Here is a 19070-nt window from a genome sequence, read left to right as displayed (position 1 = left end):
TGGTCGGTTAATGCTGCAACGTCCTAGGCAGCCAGGGCACCGACCAACATCTAATGCCCCACGCCCACATTGACACCGATTCCTAAAACGACAACCCTTTCGATGAGTGCAGCTAGAAATATAGGCACGGTTCTGCTCACACCACGGAACCATATTCCTTGCCCTGAAATACCCCAAAACAACTAGTATCGGCGTCATAATTTTCATAATCATCATCAAAATCATCACTGCAGCGCCTATTGCCATCACCGCATGGTATTCACTATATTTATCATTTACCGCACTGATCTTGAAAGTAGCCGAAGCACGCGGACAGAATAAATCAATTACTGTAAGGTACTTAGCCCTGACCAATCCCCCCTTGTAGGTATGCACTAAAAACTTTTAGGGTATCATCATCATCAAATCAGGCACCCACTGCGTCAAGACGTCTGGTGCCGTATCTCCCTTGTCTTCCAGGCGCTGTGCAAACTGAAACATTCTAATACCTACATTTCAACAAAAAAAGCTGCATGTTTCTCTCTCAAAACGCACGTTTTATTTGTGCAAAAAGTTGCACCACAATGTTCGCTCCGTTTTTTAGGTTATTATTGTGGAAGCACATCATCAAAATGAGTTCGACCATGTACACGCCCGCAAAAATAGAGCGAAAGTATACTGTTGATTATTTAAAGTTTTCCTTCCCGTAATCGTTTTCCGCTCTGGCCCATTGATTGCCCCACGCTCCGTGGGTAATCTCAGAACGGTTTATCGGTAAGAAAATTGGTGATCATGTGCAGAGACTCCGGTGACTTGTCCAAGGGAACCATGTGGCCGGCGCCCTGTAAAAAATGTTAAATTCGACGTTATTTTCCAGGAATAGGCGCCCCTTGGCAAACAATTTCTCTCTGAAGTCATCTGCAAAACACCCACGTAACACAGGGTTAACGCCTTTCACTCGGAATTTTTAAAAATATTTAAAATTATAACAAGCTGCTTGGTCTGGGGCAATTAACTTTCGCTACTCTATACAAAAAAAAAAGCAAATGCAGTGTTGTGTAAAGAAATCCAACTTACAATGTGCCAACGTTTCGTTAATCGGTTTGACATTTCGTCTACGTGAAGCTAAGAACATGTTGGGACGTAGGTTGAAGAAACGTAAACAACATAAAGTTCTGGGGAGATGATGCTGAGAAAACATCGTAATACAAAAATTGCCCGCGTATCTGCTCACTTCTGCAAATGTCGTCGAAAGACAACAGTCTACTGCCGCCATGCAAAGGAATGGCCTCTCTTCCCGACCCAGCACCCAGCTCTCACGCTCTTTTCCTTTTGTCTCGCTCCTCCCTCAATGTACACGATGGAAGGTTGCTCAAGCCAATTCAATTTTCGCGCGTTCTGCTGCTCAGGTGCCATCTACTGAAACATTTCGTTACTGTTGCACTTCGAATGTCGCCACGAGGTATAGGCTCGGGTAGGATCTCTAATTTTGGAGCAAAACATTGTCTACTGCAAGCAGTTTTTTTTTGCTATAGCAAGTATCACCCGCGCATCTATCTTCAATTAAAAGAACACTTTATTGCTACCAGTGATTCATAAATGCGTTGCATCTCCCACCATTCATACCACTGTCGTCTGATCGCCACCAATTGTTTTTTTTTTTTTCGGAAATATAGCCGACATTGGTTTTGGTGCAATAGACATTTAAAGGAGCCATGAAGACAAAATACAAGTTTGTGTTATTCGAAAAATTTCATCTTTTATAGTGCACCCCGCGCTTGTCCGAATGCAAACGATACTTTAATCAGTGAGTAATTTATTTTGTTGAATTTTTGATGCTCCCGCTAAATTGTGCATTTTCGTGGCCTGCAATGACATCACCGGAACCGACCGCTCAGCAGCCGATTGGGAAGCCTCGTTTACCGTTAGTGAACCTAGATGGCGCAACCATTCCGTGGCAAGCCGTTTTCTGCCTTTGATTTGTTTTTGACCGTATTTGAACCTCGGCTAGTTTTTGTTCAGGAAGAAAATAATCGTTTCGTGGAACATAGTGCTAGCTCGACAAATATGGTCACGTAAGAGACCGTTGCTGGCGTCAATCGGCCAGTGTTGTCTGAAACAACCCAGAAGCCCTGCAGTCCTGTGCAGCTAAACCAAGCACAGTGCGCTGTGCGTACTATGCTTGGTTTAGCAGTACAGTACCGAATCAGTACCGAGGCAGTGCACATCGGTGCTTCTATGTTTATGTGGGCTTTCGTAACTTCCGCTGTTTGTCCCACCATTCTTAAGGCTTTAAAAAGAATGTGTTCTAAATTTAAGCGCGAATAGCTCGTTCGGCAAGCTTATAAGCTCTGCCTAATTTCCGTTTGCTTTCGCCGGCCTCCGCCATCGCAGAGCTAGCTCGTATGGCATCATAGGATCTGTTGCGGGAAATGAACGAGTGGGTCGCATGGCCATTCCCTTTTTCCGTAATGATGTAGCTTATTTGAGCGAATTTTACGTTAAAATTGGTGTCAGTATGATTATAACGAGGCAATCTTTTGAATGAACCAAACTTGTGTTTTCTCTTCATGGCTGCTTTAAGACGACTACTGCTTCTCCTACCTTTTGTTTGTACGTGCACAGGTTCTGCCGATAGAATCCAATGAAAGCGTATGCAATGACAAAGCTTTTATTCGGAGAAAATAGTTATTCGACAAATAAGATGTTCGACAGGTATTCGACAGGTGAGATACGGCAGAGTAAGATGTTTAAGTGATGTACAGACTTCGTCAAATTCTAGGGCGTGCCAGAAGATTCGGGCCACAAACATTTCAAACAAAAAGCTTAAAGTTAAAGTGCACGCGAGTCATTTTATAATAGTAAGAAGTCACCACTATTCTGGAATAAAATATTTACGTGAGACTCAATGCGTAAGCTTTTATTACTATTTCTTGTTCGCCTGGTACTTTCTGTCTTCGCCTACAAACTTTTGCCAAGATTTTACGTTCTCGCAGTGATCCCTCCATAGGGGTTAATGGTCAATGCGTTACTTTTCGATCTCAGTGAACGAAGTCTGTCATTCGGAATTCCGTTTTTTTTAGTTGCGTGTGTCAGACATTTCCATAACAGCAGCACGTATCAGTAACATAACCTACCAAGTATGTTACGCTACTTCAACTGCGTCCAGTGGCCGTGTTCCAGCTAGTTTATTTCATTAAATTAACTCATTTTATACTCAGAATATTTTTTATGTGGTAGAAAGCAAAACTAGAGGACCTTTCCGCGAAGTGAATTTGTATTTCTCGTGAGTGTCCCTGCCATTTCTGCCGTCATTCTATATCGAAGTACCTCACTGTTAATCTTTTTTTTCTGTTTTCGTTTGCCTAAATATAGAGTATCGCGAATATTCACAGCAAGTGCGTACGCGGTCACGCTCAATAAGCGGAAATGCTTCGCGCATTAGGGGTCACCCGAACCAGGAAATATACAATGCCCGCAAAAAAAAAAACAACGAAAAAAATTCCCAGAACACTAATTCGTGCCTAGCCGCTGCGACGCATGCCGCCCTGCCCAAAGCCAGAAAATTTGATATACTTCTTACAAACGTACCACGACTACAAAGCGCAAATAAAATTTTGTCACACCCCTAACATTTCAGTTACATTTCTGTGAACGCGCTGCATAGTGCAAGAACATTAGAAGGTCGACATGGAGGGCGCCCGGCCTCGGAACTGGGGGCTTTAGAATGATGCCTTCAGAGCAGAAGGTCAGCGTCTCTTGAAAACAAGACCGTGCAAACAAAATAGCAGTAGGTTTTTTCGATTGTTTTGAGACCAGTGCGCTTTCAGTATGAACGACAGGTAACCGCACGCAGCCATTGTGCAATCGCATTAAAACATTCTTTGTGTGACAAAGAGGTGAATTAAAGTAGTGTTCTTAATCCATCAATTGTATGGATGTAACAGAAATATCTGCGAGGTAAAATAAACCTTCGCTGTAGTTTGCTCCTGTGGTATCGGCCACTTTGGGCTCGAAACATTTGACAAAGCTTGTGCTTTGCACTCGTATCATCCTGTTACGGTGAACGCAGTTTCTGGCAAAAAGAGAAAGAAGAAAAGGACGAAAGACCTTCGTTTTCAAAGTATGCAACGAGTGCCAGTTAAAGCTGATCAGGCCTTCACTGCTTTTAATGACACCATAATTGGTCGGTGGCAGTTCAGTGTGGTGCTACCTACCGCTTTAATTTTTTTCTTGAGATGGATTCAGTGACTCTATAATGACTGAATAGAAGCGAGAATTGATATTTATTATTAATACTCTGTTAAAAAATCTCTTCAGAAATTTGGTACAAGTGACTGCGTTTCGCCGGAAACCAATGACTGGTGTTACCAAGAGGGTCAAAACATAGACAGCATTGTCGGCAGTAATTAGGTGCTGCCATTTTCGCGAAATTCTACACACTGGGAACCCTTAAGAAAAATAAAATCAGTGGAAGTGGTGCTGCGCTAAATAAATGAGTTACCCTAACTGACAATTCCGTTGGGTTTCTGTGCGATACCTCGCCATTTTGCGTCTTCTAACTGCGCTTTTTTCGCCGTCACCGCCACCAAAGCAATCGAAAGCGCGTTCGCGAAGTCGAGCGACTGGAGGTTTATTCTAGAAAAGCAAAACATCACCTTGATGGTAAGGAAGGTGACATCATTTTCGAAGGTCTGGACGAATCCGGCGATCGTGGGGCCGACATACCACATCCTGTAGTCGGACGTGGGCTGTCGAAAAAAAAATCAGTCCATAGGCTATGTTGACATGGCGGCGGGACTGTTCGAACAGCCTTGAAACAGCAGTGATGTATCGAAAAACTGCGCAGGAGCTTCACTAAACTCGCTTGGTTAGGTGGTTGGCATTTTTATATTGTTTGTATCTTCAGCTGTATACTTCCAATTACGCAAACATACCCCAGTCACCGGAGCCTCTTCTCCTGTACATTATTTGATGCGAAAGCACTAGATCATATGAAGCAGTAAATTAGTAAATAAATTATTCAACTTCTTAGAGCACAAGCATTATAATGGTAAGCCACAAGAAATCTGTCGAAAGTTTGAATCCTGCGTGCATGCTCTGAAAAACTTGCACTCAGAGACACGCCCTCAGAGTAGCACATATCCGGAGTGGTGTAATGGAATAACTTTATAGCCAGGAATGCAACCTGCTTTTGCACAATGTTCTATAATTGGAGCAGCCAAATTACCAAATTTTTTTGCAACATTGTGCGGTTTTTCCTCCGGTCAAAAGTAGATGTCTAGAAATATCATAAATGTTCTAAAAAGGAAGCGCCTCAAAGGCAATTACCTGTCCGTTTTGGATACTTTCGTACGCGTTCTGTCATTTATTTCTAAATGCATTCAATTCTCATTACGCCAAAATCCGATCAAATAAATATATTTACATGAATCATAGGCACGATTACTAACATGGCTCTCCACCGGACTTTGTAGGTAAGACATTCTACCGTTGCCTGCCTAATAATTTCTCTAACTTCATTCTCATGGGCGCCGCATGATATGATTGTTAAGCAAATCTTTGCAGAATATAAAACAAAATAACACAGCAGGAAGACAGAAAAACCATCTTTCGTTTCCGGGGGCAGGGTTTAAAAATGGCGGTCTGCTGAGAGGGGCAATCTCCAGTTGTCTGTGACCCGGATGTGAGTGTAAAGGGGGGGGGGGGAGGGGGGAGCACCACGCCATCATACCTAGTTTAATTGCACCTTCTACGAAGCTCCTGCCGCAGATGCTGACACATAAGATACTTAGGCGATTCTTTTTCTTAAAATCTCATCGAGCGAAACTTGTGGTAGAGGCATGGATCCGGCTGCCATCTCCCGGGGTAATCGTGGCACCCCTCAGGGATTGGTCCTATCGCCATTCTTATTCAATGGAGCAATGATAAAACTCCCCCATCTCCTCTCTTTATACGCTGATGATATACGCAGATGATATCACAACATGGACGGCTGGAGGCAGCTACGTGCACATTGAAAACATACATTTGGAGCACGAACAGACGAAACTGACTATGATTTGCGACGCCGATGTTTTAAGTGGCATTTTTATGCCTTTTTTCGGGATATCGTAAATTTACCCGAGCAAATGTCAGGAATAAATAGCCGTGAAAGGCTTAAACGAATTTAAGTGTAGCATTACTAATAACGTGCCCGTTTAATAACCTCCTCTCTCTTTTGTTGGAGAGGGTTGTCAGGATGGCACGGATTCTGCTGGGCGCAAACATTTTACATTTATTTTTGGATAAATTTTTAAATTTTTCCAATTCATTGGTCAAGCGGGGCGCACTGGCGATGCGGTTCAGTACAGAAAGTATCTTGGTTAAAAGAGACGACACTTCTTTCGTCAACCGTTCTAGTGCGGGTTAAAGCTTCTATCATAGTGGTTACTAAAATTCACAAGTTGCTTCTTTTTGATGCTTGCAAGAGTACAGGACGAATTACGTTTGCTGCTGCGTACGAAACTTCAGGATACTATGCCAGTTGCGTTACTGCTTATGATGCACCTCAATTATGAAAACGCATGTGCATGAAATAGTTTAAAACCTGACATAATTTGAACAAATTTGTTCTTTTGAACCTGTTTTCTGCCGCTTAAGACAGCAAGAGCAAGCATCCTAAGCAGGTTGGGCGGCTCCTTTGCTTACCTCAAATCCCAAGCTGCGGACGAACCATTCGTCTCCGAGGAAATTGCACGCCATATCAATGTCCCCGTTGTAGATGAGCGTCTTAAGGCGACCTGAGCTGGCCAGCTCTTGAACAACTTGTCGCATTGTCTCGTGTTGCTGGTGGTAGGTGATGTTACTACTGCAGAAACGATACCAAGACGCCTGTATTATAAAGGGCACTTGCGCTGTTGAGTCGGAAGATGTGAAATGCCTTTTCGTTTTTCTTTAAGACACTGCTATTCCTTTACAACGGTTTTTTCATTACATAATACGAGTGCCCCAGAAAAACGGACCTCCTGGCCACCGGTGACGAAGGCTAACGGTTATGTCAGAGCCCTGCTAATATTGCTCTGACAGACGAATATATGTTTCACCTTCGACAATCTTTCCACTTTTGCCTTGCGGACAAGGTTGATACTTAAAAACGCTCCACAAAACATACGTTTTGTTTTCGTACGGGGGTTTTTTCGCAAATGTTTTTCTTGTCAGAAGTTGGCCTGATTGTTGCCTATGAAAATACACATAAAGAGTCAGTCAGCTCAAAAGCCAAACTGTTTTGACCGTGTCGAAAACGCGCAATGCAATAAACAAAGGCACAGCCGGGTATACGTCCGCTTGATAACGAAGGGACTTTGGTTCGATTCCTACAACGAAGTGCCTTTTTTTTTTTTTGGAGGCGCTTGATGTGTCTTTGGAGAAACGCTTTGTGCAAGTTGGCTTTCCTGCAGCGACTTTTGGGGGTAACTATTGGGATTTCGGATTTTGACTTTGGACTTCCGCAACATTGGCTTTAGACCAGAGAAAGCTTCACTTTTCAAATATCTTTCCCTTCACCCATGATCACCATAATCGTCAGAGAATGTTGGCTTTCCTGCAGTGGGCTTTGCCGTGGACTGTCGCCATCAGGGAGGCAGAAAAGCTGTGCTTTAGAAATTGTACCGAGTTCAAGGACGGCTATACTCAAGTGCTGGGAATTTTAACGGATTTTCTAAAAATCTTATTTCACAGTTTTTATATTGGTAGAGTTCGGCGCTCGTGAAACTACTGTCTGTTCGTTCGCTGTTAATGTCTGCTGCTCTCGGGTGACAAGCCGACAATAACGTCATCCAGTTCCCAATGCTGTTAGCGTTGTGAGGAGCTTTTTCTGGTGTAAATTAATGCTCCACATTAATGAATCTTCTGTGAAGACACGTGTCATCCAAGCCAATGTCAACAATTTCTCGCGAATCTCGAAATATGGATGATTTTCTGGGAACGTGACCTGACAGATATCGCTGAAAATGAATTTTGGTCTCTTTGGGCGTTCGTAAAAAATGCAGCTGTGAGAGAATAATTAAGATTTTTATTTAAAGAGCAAGGTTGGGGTGTAACAGGATGACTTAAAGCAAATTTTTGTGACTAATTCGATTATTCAACAAGACAGTGATGGTGTCAGCCAACATGCTACTTTGAATGTTACTCGGCGCATTAGTTATAACGAATAAAATATGGTATCCTAACAAATAGTTTTCTTGTTAGTCAGTCATCATTGAGATATCTCACGTGGTAGGTGAACCTATATCAAAAACAGTGCATAAAAATATTCACGCTTTCCCAACAGATGGTGCGGGAGCAGAGTGACCGCGGGAAATTTCAATTGAATGGAAGAAACCCACACATTAATCATCATGGAATGAGCGAGAAGAAAATGGAAGAGCGTGGGGGGCAGGAGGGGTGGGAGGGGAGAGGCAGTAGCGAGGCAGGGGCGGCGGAATGCTATGGCCCTTCGACGACATTTTCAACGAAGCAGGCCAATAAGTGGCCATTTATTGATTTTGATTTAAAGGGACCCCGCAACACTTTCGATAAGCGCTTTCACTCTTTCCTTCAAGTATCGAACCACTACGAAAGCTATAGTTATCGCCAGCACGGCGCGGCAGTGCGTCATCTGCTCGTCGCACCAGATATGTCTTCCATGTCTGCTTTGTTTTTGTGGATTTTTTTAAAGTTGCTATCGCAAAGCGTTCATTGTTGCAACGTGAGGAAAACCGGCCAATAGCCGGTAAAAGGCCTTAGTGATGTAATTCGAGCCGTCGAAGAACGTCAAGACCAGGAAAGAGAGAAAAATCTTTTGAGGGAGTTTAAAAGTTATCTGATGGACACAGAGCAGCAATTTTTGGCTGAAGTACTTTGCGGCCCCATAATCTAAGTACCAGGCGCGTTGGGTGACTACCTTCTGCAAGCACTTAAGATTTCAAAAAAAATTTGAAAAAAAAAATGTTGCAGGGTCCCTTTAGCAGCGACAACTGTAGGGCGTACCGCATTTACTTTTGTCCTTTTAGTGGCCTCCCAACCACACAAACGTGCTTCAACAGCTGCCACTGTAGGCTGTACCTCCATGCACAATTGTGGGAGAATTTTTTACCGGTTTAATTTTACGCGTATTTTGTAATCATTCAGGCAAGGATCTTTAATAACCAGGTGTTAATGTAAACACCGTACCTTAAGCTAAGAGTACCGAGAAATTGACATAATTGGTGGCGTACTATGAAAAAGGAAAGCAGTTCCACTCGATGTGAAAGATGTCAAAAGTTCATAGCAGAGATTCGCCATACGGGCTGTGGGGCCGTTCTTCGCTCTTTGCTACCATCCGTCACGCTGTTCCCCTCCCAGTCTCAATTCTCTCTTGATAAATCGAACATAGGTTTGCTCAACGCAATTCGATTTTCCCGCCTTCACCGTGCTCGCGCGCCTTCTGCTGAGACGGCTCGAATCCATTCCTTTATCTTTTGCATCCTGTTATACCTGGAACAGCATGAGCCGGAGTTTGTTCTTTTTCTGCTTGCTTTCATCTCGCATGTGCTGGAGTCTTTCTGCGCTGTTTTGAACGCGCCATTTTTGTTCGGCGGCCACGCTGTTTCGCTTACTATCGCAAAATTCAACCTGCTGCTGACCATTCCTAGCTAAATAGACGCGAGGAGTGCCGGTTAATGACATATAATGTTGCCTCCAACGTACCTGCAGTTTTCTTTGTGCTAAATAATGGGGACATATATGACAACAGCTCGTCATACATTGACAGACATCCATACGTTGACGGGGCGAGATCTTATTAGGCTGTCCACAGCAGCTTTTTTTCTCGCCCTGTCATGTCTTCTAAGGAATATGAAATAAACTTCTATTCTAAGTGCCAGCGGGTCCACGAACTTCGAACGGTTATGCTTATGTAAACCTATTGATCAAGTATCCTCCTAACTACTGGTCGAAAGGCTGAATCGAGGGACAAACACCTCCAAATAAAATTATTTTTTCCCTTAGAAAAATAAATGTTATTCCTCCTCCTCCTTCAGCGGGTGTCTTATCGAAGCCTCTGTTTGGGTGCGTGACACCGTGTGACGGCGGTGACTAGATAGCGTGACCGCAGACGACCTAACACGACCAGCAGAACCCCTAAAGTTATCTGCACTTATAACTCAAATGTTTCCCATTATCCAATGAAAACGGAAGTTCAATCTGACGGACCAAGTTCATATTGCCGCGAACCATGCATTAGGATTGTTTATTTATGCTTTGCTTTTGCCGTCCGGCTGCGCCGGTCTGTTATCTGTGTGCCATGTGAAGCGCGTGTTCCATTCTTTATTTTTATGACGCGCGTGTTATCTCTTTTGATAGGGAGGACGCGTCGAACTAACGTGAACAGCCTAGAATAAACGTCTTTGACCTGCAGTGTTCTGAATGTAATTCAATGGTTGGAGAAACACTCGCGCCCAAAGATAAATGCCCGCAGAGAAGACGCAACGGTATTCGATTTGCCGACACGCACCTGCGCGCGTCAGTTTGGTGACTGCTGCTTCGCAGCTTGGGTATTTTCTGAGTTGTTAGGGGAGCAGAAGTTGGTTGGTTGGTTGGTTGGTTGTTTGGCTCCTTATGTCATGGCGCGTACCCACGCGGGGGATTGGCCAAGAAGCTGCCCGTAATAATTAGGCTGTGACCCGGTTTATTTTAGAGAGAAAGAAAAAAAAAGAAGTACGAGAAAAAACATTGAGAGTAGAAAAAGAAATCTTTGGATAGGACAGGATTGTCAGAAAAAAAACTTGCGAATGAAGGCATAGCTATCTAGCAGGGCATGCGGCCTGTCGCAGCAACAAAGGAATGAAAGGCGATCACGACATCTCTGTGGCAATATCCTATGACGGAAGCACCCAGGGAAAGAATAACGGTTAAAGATAAAGGGAGATTCAGCCGATTAAACGTGTATTCCAGGTGCGTGCGTCGCATCGAGGAAAAGCTGCGGCAATTTAAAAGGAAGTGTTCTATTGTTTCAGGGGCCTTGCAGAAAGGGCATTGAGGAGATAACGCCTGACCGGGGGATTCTGCAACGAAATTTTGTGATTGCGACCTCACATTTACGAGATTCGCAGAATTTAGGCTTCCATAAGTGAGAGGTGAATATAGTCGGAGCACGAACGAAGGGCATTTTGCCGATTCATTTGTAAAACTTGAAGGCGCCTGAACCTCGCCCCCAAAAGAAAACTGTCAATTGCGCAATTCACGACGGCAGGAACCCCAAGAGCCAAATTGGCTAATTGGTCTGCCAGTTCATTGAAGATTATCCCTGCGTGACCAGGGACCCACACTAACCGGATCTCGCGAAGCTGGTAAGGAATGAATGAACGGAATGACCTGAGAATGGAAGAATCTTTATCATTTGTTAGAGCAGTGCACACGGAGAGAGAATCCGAAAGGATAACCACCCCCGCAAATCTGTGCTGTAGTTTATTAAGGGCTAAGATTATCGCCAATAATTCTGCCTGAAAGATCGGGGTATAGTCTGGCAGCCTGATTGAGAAGGACCAATCTAGAGACTGAGAATATATTCCTACCCCAGCCTTCTCATCACTTTGCGAGGCATCTGTGGCAATGACGACATCAGTATGAAGAGTAGCCAAGTGATCTACAAGTAAATGATTGAGTAATCGGGCCGGCAATAATTTCGCATGCGAAGGAAAAATGTTGTCCAAGCTTATGTCGACAGGCGACAAATTTTCAGAATAGGGCTGGAGTAGAAAAAGATCTGCACGAAGACGCTGCAGCCACGCCTGAACGCAATCCAATTGAGGACGCTGAAATCGGGGCCACGTAAATCTTCGAAAAAGGTCAGGCCTCTAGAGGAAAATGGGTTGAGCCTCGTATAATGGAGGTTCAAACAGTTTTATAAATGTTACAACAGTTAACAATTTAAATCGATCCAGAAGTGAAGGCAACCGCGCCTCAAGGTACAATACAGAGTTAGCTACATACTTTGGCAACCCTAAACATAAACACAACGCCAATCTCTAAATAAGAAACAGGTGATGGAGTTTGTACGTCTCGCAGCCAGAAAATAACACGCAACCAATGTCCAATACTGGGCGAACATAGCATCGATAAATCATTAGCAGGGCGTCTCTACGCATACCGAATTTATGATTGCATAGCCAACGCAGCACTCCCGCAGCTTTTTCACCTTTGGCAGCAATGTGCGAAATATGAGGACGCCTTGTGAGGTGGTCGTGGACGCCATGTGAGGTGGCCATGTGAGGTGGAGCGCAGAAGTTCGCTCCAATAAACCTCTTTTCCTTGAAAACAACTTCGTCGTCTTTGGCTGTGTGACTATGTTGAGGTATTGGAAGTACTAACATACGCTTTCAATTTCATGAAAGTAAGGATTCATATAATAGACGACAGCAAAATTTAACATGCCTGTTAGTGTTAGCTATACAAATATTTTAAACGTAAGAAATGCGGAAGTTATACGAGTAAGTATCACTAACATCCGACGTCATGCCGTTCAGCGAAAAGGCGCGCGTTTTGAGGTTTGTCTTAACGCATACTTAATAACTGCAAAAGGGAAGTGCATGTTGACGCACAGATATATAGAAAAGGAGGAGAAAGCCTTTATTACATCAGGAAGACGCTAGGTCAAGAAGGGGAAGCGGGAATAGAGGGTGGGATGTTCGTAGCTTGGGAAATCTTGAAAATAAACTGTTGGTTGGCTCTTTTTACCACTAGAAAAAAAAAACTTGAAATAAGCGCACGGCGCAATGGTCCCCATGGCGAAAAAGAAGACCTGAACCCTTGCCACTACAGTTAATCCATTCTGCTTTGGTTACACTGACATTTTTGTAGCGTGAGCTACACTGGCCGAGATTGAGCATTTCGCATAGCTCCTGGAAAGCCGTGCTGCGCATGCGTGAGGAGCAGTGACGTCGCACGGCGCACAGAACGTTGCTCGCTGCCCGGTGGCTCTCACACACCCCACGCTCTTAGCGGACTCGCCGACCTCCATTCCGCACATGGCGGCCCGGTCCACTTGATGATCATCCGAGGGGTGGCCGGGAGTGGAACCGATGGCTCGTGCGTCGCAGCAACAACGGCGTGCGCCTGTGGAACCAGCTTAGCTCTGGGGCGATTGGTGACGCTGCGCCAAAGGCGCTTGATAAATATACATGTGTCACATAATGCCTATACCGTGTGTGTGCCTTTGGAGCCACATTTAGGCATGATAATCAAGCTAATACTAGACAACAACGAAAGCTAAGAATAACAAGCTGATCCTTAGCTTCGCTCACACTACGTATATCCTGCCATAGTGGAGCTAAGCCACTGCTAATTTTTTTGGGTCGGCAGGAGCTTGCGTGAGTCAGGGAAAGAAATTGTACGTGCTTCTTTGAAACAGAAAGAACCTTTTCTTCGGTAGCCGCGTACGCGAGATGGTGTGTGCTATGCTTGGAAGCTGAAGGAATAAACTCAAGACAAAGAGAGGAGAGGGGTGTTACATGTTGAAGTTCAAAAGAGCGCGTAAAAACGAGCGTTAACAGAAAAAAAAATCAAAGACGACAGGCTGCAGCGCCAGTAAGCCCTGTTCTAGCTTTTTTTGTTCACCCTGGGTCTTACTTCATTGCGAACAATAAGTGCAGTCGTAGACGCGGTGATTGATGGATGTGCGCACACTTTTTACCAGGAAGGTGAATGTGCATTAAAGGTCAAGCTCTGTACGAGGAGGCGTTGTCAGAGTGACGCCTGTGAGCCTAAGCAATACATATACAAAACAGACGTACGGAGACGCGGCTTAACCGAACATTTTAGCTTTACACCTCTAAAATGTTGAAAACAACACGAATTTTCTCAATCTCATCTTCCAACCCCCCATTACTGAAAGTGGTTCGAACAGTCTCTTTCTCATGCGGAATATGAGAGGGGCACTAATCCCTTCCTCAACTGTATAAGAACATGAGAAAAAATGAATAGCGCTCAGAAACACAGTTATTGCAGTATATAAAGTGTACGTATGTATTAAAATCCTTTCAACACTCATGTAAACATCCTTTCAAGACTCCAGATTTTGTTCAAGTGGACAAAATTCGCATATTATTGAATCGTCCAATTGTTGAACTGGCCGATTGTTGAATATCCAATTGTTGAATTGGCCAATTGGTGAATTGTCCAATTGGTGAATTGTGCAATTGGTAAATTTTCCATTTGTTGAAGTGGGCAGATTTGTTGAACTGGCCAGACTTGGCAATAGCCACATTTTTTCTATTAAGCCGGTGAGGTAATCAAACACCGCTTACTTGCACGGTGTCCACAGCTCCGGAGACTGTTCCACGTGCAAAGCTTCGATGACGTCACGGCGGTTGAAGTAGAGCTGAAGGCGGTCCTGATCGATACATTCCGGACCGCCGATATGCAACACCCGTTCCTGGTAAAACCGGAAATACAACACCGTAAATTGAAATAAATTGTGTAGAGAGAACCGAGGTCTCCATCAGGCAGTCGGAGGCATTTTTTGCATGTTCAAGTGACGTCTTGTTGCAGGGCTTCCAGGTAGAATATCGAAGGAGAATTTCAATCTTAAACATTTTTTTGCGCTGCCGCAAAGCTTTATTCATGTGGAAGGGAAGTGCTGTTAGTTGTGTTAGAATGAACGGGAACTTCTCGCTCAGATGGGGGATTTGAAGGTTTCTACAAGGATGTCGAAGCACAAATAAATAGAGTAAGTGTTTATCAACGTCCGCACTGAAGCAGCAATGCTGAGTTATCCCTGAATGTCTCGCCTTGATATTGTCGCCCTCCTCCTACTTTCGAAGCGGCAGTACCTAAAGCTTACAGTACGAATAAACTAACTGAAGGCCATGCCACGAATAACCCACATGCATTTTACCGCAGAAGAAAATTAAAGTTGACTCTCACGGGTCATGTACACGTTTATATGCAGCAAGTCAATTTGCATTCACCATTTCGCAAAAGCAAAAATAGACATACACCACTACGAAACTCTGTGTGCCAGTTACTGTTAGCGATGACTATACAAAAACGTAGTTAACTTGGAGGTGATAAGCCGCAGTATCAGAAACGTCAAAACTGATAATGTAGCTGCCATTCACGCCGAAAAATTCACATCGCTGCTAAGTGTTCACAGAACAGGAAATCCTTATCAATGCATTCGTGTAATTTTATGCGTGTAAGAATTGCTTTACGAAGCATTAAGCATAATCCTAAACTCAGCTTTTAAGGAAAGACGCCGGAATACAAGCACTTCACACAATTTGAAAATCGACGATTACTTTATGTAACTTGTTTTTTTGCCGTGACTACATAAATGTACAGTTTTTGCCAAAATTTTCTAGGCGAAGCCGAAAAAGCGGAGGCCGCTGATAATTCAATGTACAAGCTTACGTCTTGACAGAGGCTGGACCGTTTTGTGTCGAAAAGGTAAAGAAAACGCTTTTCTTTCTCACTGTTGTAAAATATTTTTTCACTTAGCAGATAAGAATTATTCTTTGAATTCTTTGCGGTGGAGAAAGCGCAAGATTGGCCTAGACAATTTTTAAAAAGGGTGTAAACTTTTACGCGGGCTCACTTAGTTAGTGCCGCCTTTAACTTCAGCGTTCTTAGATTGATCAGTGATCTTCAAGGTGTGCAACCACGAAACATAGCGCCCTGATAAATATTGTGTTTGCACTTCATCTTGATAAATCACGTGCAGGAGGCATTTACTTTACCTTTATATCTGATCTCTCGCAGAAATAATTTTCGTACCAACGTAACAACAAAACACCAACCCCACCTCTACCGGGAACCCGGTTGCACGCGCAGCTTGTCCGACCCTGTGAAACCATAATCCTGTCCCTAATTAAATCCCTGTCGAACCAGTAAAACCTAACCCTGGAATAACCACGACTGAATCCTGGACAAGTCCCAACCTAACCATTTTTCTGCGGGTGGTGGGGCGACGGGAAGTGAAGCGGCATGTCCTTGCCCACGGAGCAAGTTCTTGCTCCGTGTCCTTGCCTATGCGTTCGTTCGCGTTGCGCCATCTGCGGTGTTCGTCGTGAGGCATGCAGGCGATGGCGGTCTGATGGCGGGTGTTTCAAATTTCCAATTTTCGTTTGTTTGTTAATTAGGCCTTTTTTACGCATGAAATTACATTTTTTATTTCAGTATCTCACTCCCACTTCGTGAGGGGTACTGCTAGCCGGTTTTTGTTGGCTTTATACCAATTTCCGCCATTTTTTTGTTTTTCTGTCAAATGCCGTGGACTAAGTACAGTGTCGGCATCGGGCACACGGTGCCGCCATTGGGCACACGGTGCCCAATGCGTTTGGCCACGAAGTCCATTCCGAGGGCAGACTAATCATGAAAACCAACTAAACGTGGACCTAAAATTTGGCAGACCAGGTGTTGCAGTCGTTGCGATATATCCCGCACATGTGTGTCCAAACTTTCAGAACTTTATTGCAGAGGAACAATGAAATGCCGACCTGGTTTGATAAACTTCAGGCTTCATGCAACCGATTGCACAACCATTTTTTCCAGCTGTCTACGAAAGAACAACTCTCAACAAGGCAAGGCTATCTGTCGATTACCTTAAAATATCCCGCGTAAAACAGACTAACAATATTCTAGTGCAAGTTGCATTATTGTGGAATATTAATCCAAAAGAACCATGTGATAAAATGGCGCAACGGTGCCAAGCAACATGATTAGCCATGCGAAGTACTGGTAGAGCATTTCATCATGAAGAATACCTTATTTTTTTGGGGGGTTAGGCGTAAACAGAACGTTTAAAACAGGCACTAAAAAACTGTGGTGTAAAAACTGTTGCGCATTATTACATTATTTTTGTGCATGGTATTTGCCTTTGTTTGATGTATTCGGGATGACGCATGGATTCTTCACTTGTCTGCATTTCTGCTGTCATAAAATTTAACCGTTCGTAGCTGTAGCCCACGCATTTCTGGGCTATGAGGCTAAATGTTGATGTTCCCGCCTGCACCCCAGTTTTTGGGGACTACCAGTGAGCCGAAAATAAAGTAATGAACACAAATAAAAACATGGCAGACTGATATGCAGTTACATTGAACACGTTCAGCATTGGGCATTGAGAACGCTATAAGCTTTCCACTTCACCCCCATTTTTTTTTCAAGCCAAAAATGACAATCCGCAGGAGTTGTCGTTTCGGTTGACTTGTGTGTAGCGAATAGAATTTCCTGCTTTTCAGCATTTCGCAGTCCCTGGTGATGAGGTCACCGAATAATCAGCGGTGTCATCGTCAGCCAATTAACGTTGGGAGTTGCAAGGTCGTTGGTGGACGGAAAGTGGTCACCCACGCACGCGACACGCGGAAGTTGGATACGCAGCCTAAGAACGGTTCACGTTACTAAATAAACAAAATAAGCTCCAACTGAACTAACGAAGAAGTTTTCAGGGAACACGTAAAGAAACTGACGGTTGGCGTTTCCTGAGTGAAAGCACGGATTTGTGGGTTTCTCAGGCGCACAGGTAGTTCTGATGATCGTATTCTGATTTTATACGGGCCATGAACACAAAATACAAGTTTAGTTCACTAAAAAAAACTAATTTGTCCTGATAACGACGATAGTAATTTTGCTTCAAACAAATGATCTGGATTGTAGGACAAATAGATGCAACAGTGGCGACTCCGCAGTAACTTTCCGGTGATTTTTCTATGACCTCACAGAATCTTGCTTGTGCAATCACGGCCGCCTACTTGAACCACCACCAAGAAGCATGACTAGGCAGCTGTAGTGAGGTCTCTATTTTTGTGTTATCGTATTACTGGAATGCTAACGTGCAGTTAATACGCTCATAACTGTGTTTTCAGTCCTGGCAAATATTACGTCGTTTGTACCCACACAATTCACTGTATTTTTTTTTTTCAAACACGCGAGACGCCGACCACTCAAAAATCGTTCTTGACGTTTCTGCTTCCAGCACGGAAGCCTTGTTCACAATGAATGCATCACCAGAAGTGGGTCGTTTAAGTGGGCTTGAGTAATCGCTGCAAAGAGCGGGCGTAGACCGGGCCGAAACTTCAAGAACGATTTTTGACTGGTCGGCGTCTCGTGTGTTTGAAATGTATTCTCCCGGCCAGACGGGATTCCGTCATTGTCTCGACTTCACAATTCACTGTAGCGCGAAATTCGAACGTTTTTCAACCTTTCTACCAGTTGTCAGTTACAAAACGTCTTTCGTGGGTGGGATGGCACTGAATAAGTTACCAAAGGCTAGGCATTTGAAATTAACGAAAGTTGTATTTTGTCTTCATGACCCCTTAAAAAAAATCTGAGCATCAGCCCTGGTGTGGATGCAAGTCAGAAGGGAAATAATTGAAACTAAAGCAAGCTATTTTTACTGTTTTCTATAAAGCTGCAAACTGTTCCCGGAATACAATGAAATTTAGAGAACCAAAATGCAACATTGCATGTCATATCTGCGGAAAGCCGAAAACAAAGATTTTGAGAAAGCAAAGTTAGGGTAACGGGAAATTTCAAACGGTGAAAGAGAGGATGTCTAATCCTCCATCAATTCGCCGTGCTTTTAGTACACGTTTTTTAATACATCTATAATTTTCTACCTAGTGTATTCGTATGAGCAAGCTACCATTTATTGCAGCAATTTTTTTTAGCTAAGGGCACGACAACATTAGCCAACCTTTCAGCTAGCTCGCTTTCAAATAAATACAACAGCCGTCTCTGTTTCCAGAGACAAATACTCCTCAGGAAGGCAGTAACAGAGTTTTCCACAAAGCAAAGCTGTAACTTTTTTTTACCGTTGTCAGTCGATTCATCATTTTGAGCATGAGTAGCTTGGTTGCGTACAGCCTCGTATTTTTTGGTTTGCGGGTTGATAGTGACGGCTGCAGTTGATCGCTGTAGCTGCAGGGGTCGTAGAGGTTGTAGACATTCAGGCCACTTTCAGCGACGATGTAGTTTGCCCTGTTCACCTGCGAACGAAGACAGCTCTAATAAGCGGTGTTCAGGAATAACTGGTACTAGTTAGCACAGCAAGCGTATTCTTCATTTGTGGATCCGCATTATATTTTGGTTCTACTTGA

The 19070-nt window shown here is 43.8% G+C and overlaps 1 protein-coding gene across 1 annotated transcript in view; it reads right to left on the bottom strand.

Annotated features, from left to right (window-relative positions):
- Nucleotides 1-515: 515 nt before the first annotated feature.
- LOC144163111 (lysosomal protective protein-like) overlaps nt 516-19070 on the bottom strand; it is a 32879-nt gene continuing 14324 nt past the window's right edge. The window contains exons 7-11 of the mRNA XM_077693919.1: nt 18786-18959; nt 14283-14410; nt 6670-6829; nt 4638-4730; nt 516-821 (exon numbers count right to left, since the gene is read on the bottom strand). Of these exons, the coding sequence (XP_077550045.1) occupies nt 738-821; nt 4638-4730; nt 6670-6829; nt 14283-14410; nt 18786-18959 (639 nt within the window). The 3' untranslated portion in view covers nt 516-737. The remainder of the gene's footprint in view (nt 822-4637; nt 4731-6669; nt 6830-14282; nt 14411-18785; nt 18960-19070) is intronic.

The sequence above is a fragment of the Haemaphysalis longicornis genome, unplaced genomic scaffold (assembly GCF_048455015.1).
Source record: "Haemaphysalis longicornis isolate Haplotype H1 unplaced genomic scaffold, Haemaphysalis longicornis Haplotype H1 scaffold_12, whole genome shotgun sequence".
Lineage (NCBI taxonomy): Eukaryota > Metazoa > Arthropoda > Arachnida > Ixodida > Ixodidae > Haemaphysalis > Haemaphysalis longicornis.
Note: the sequence above shows the minus strand (reverse complement) of the source record. Positions and strands in the feature narration are given on the sequence as shown.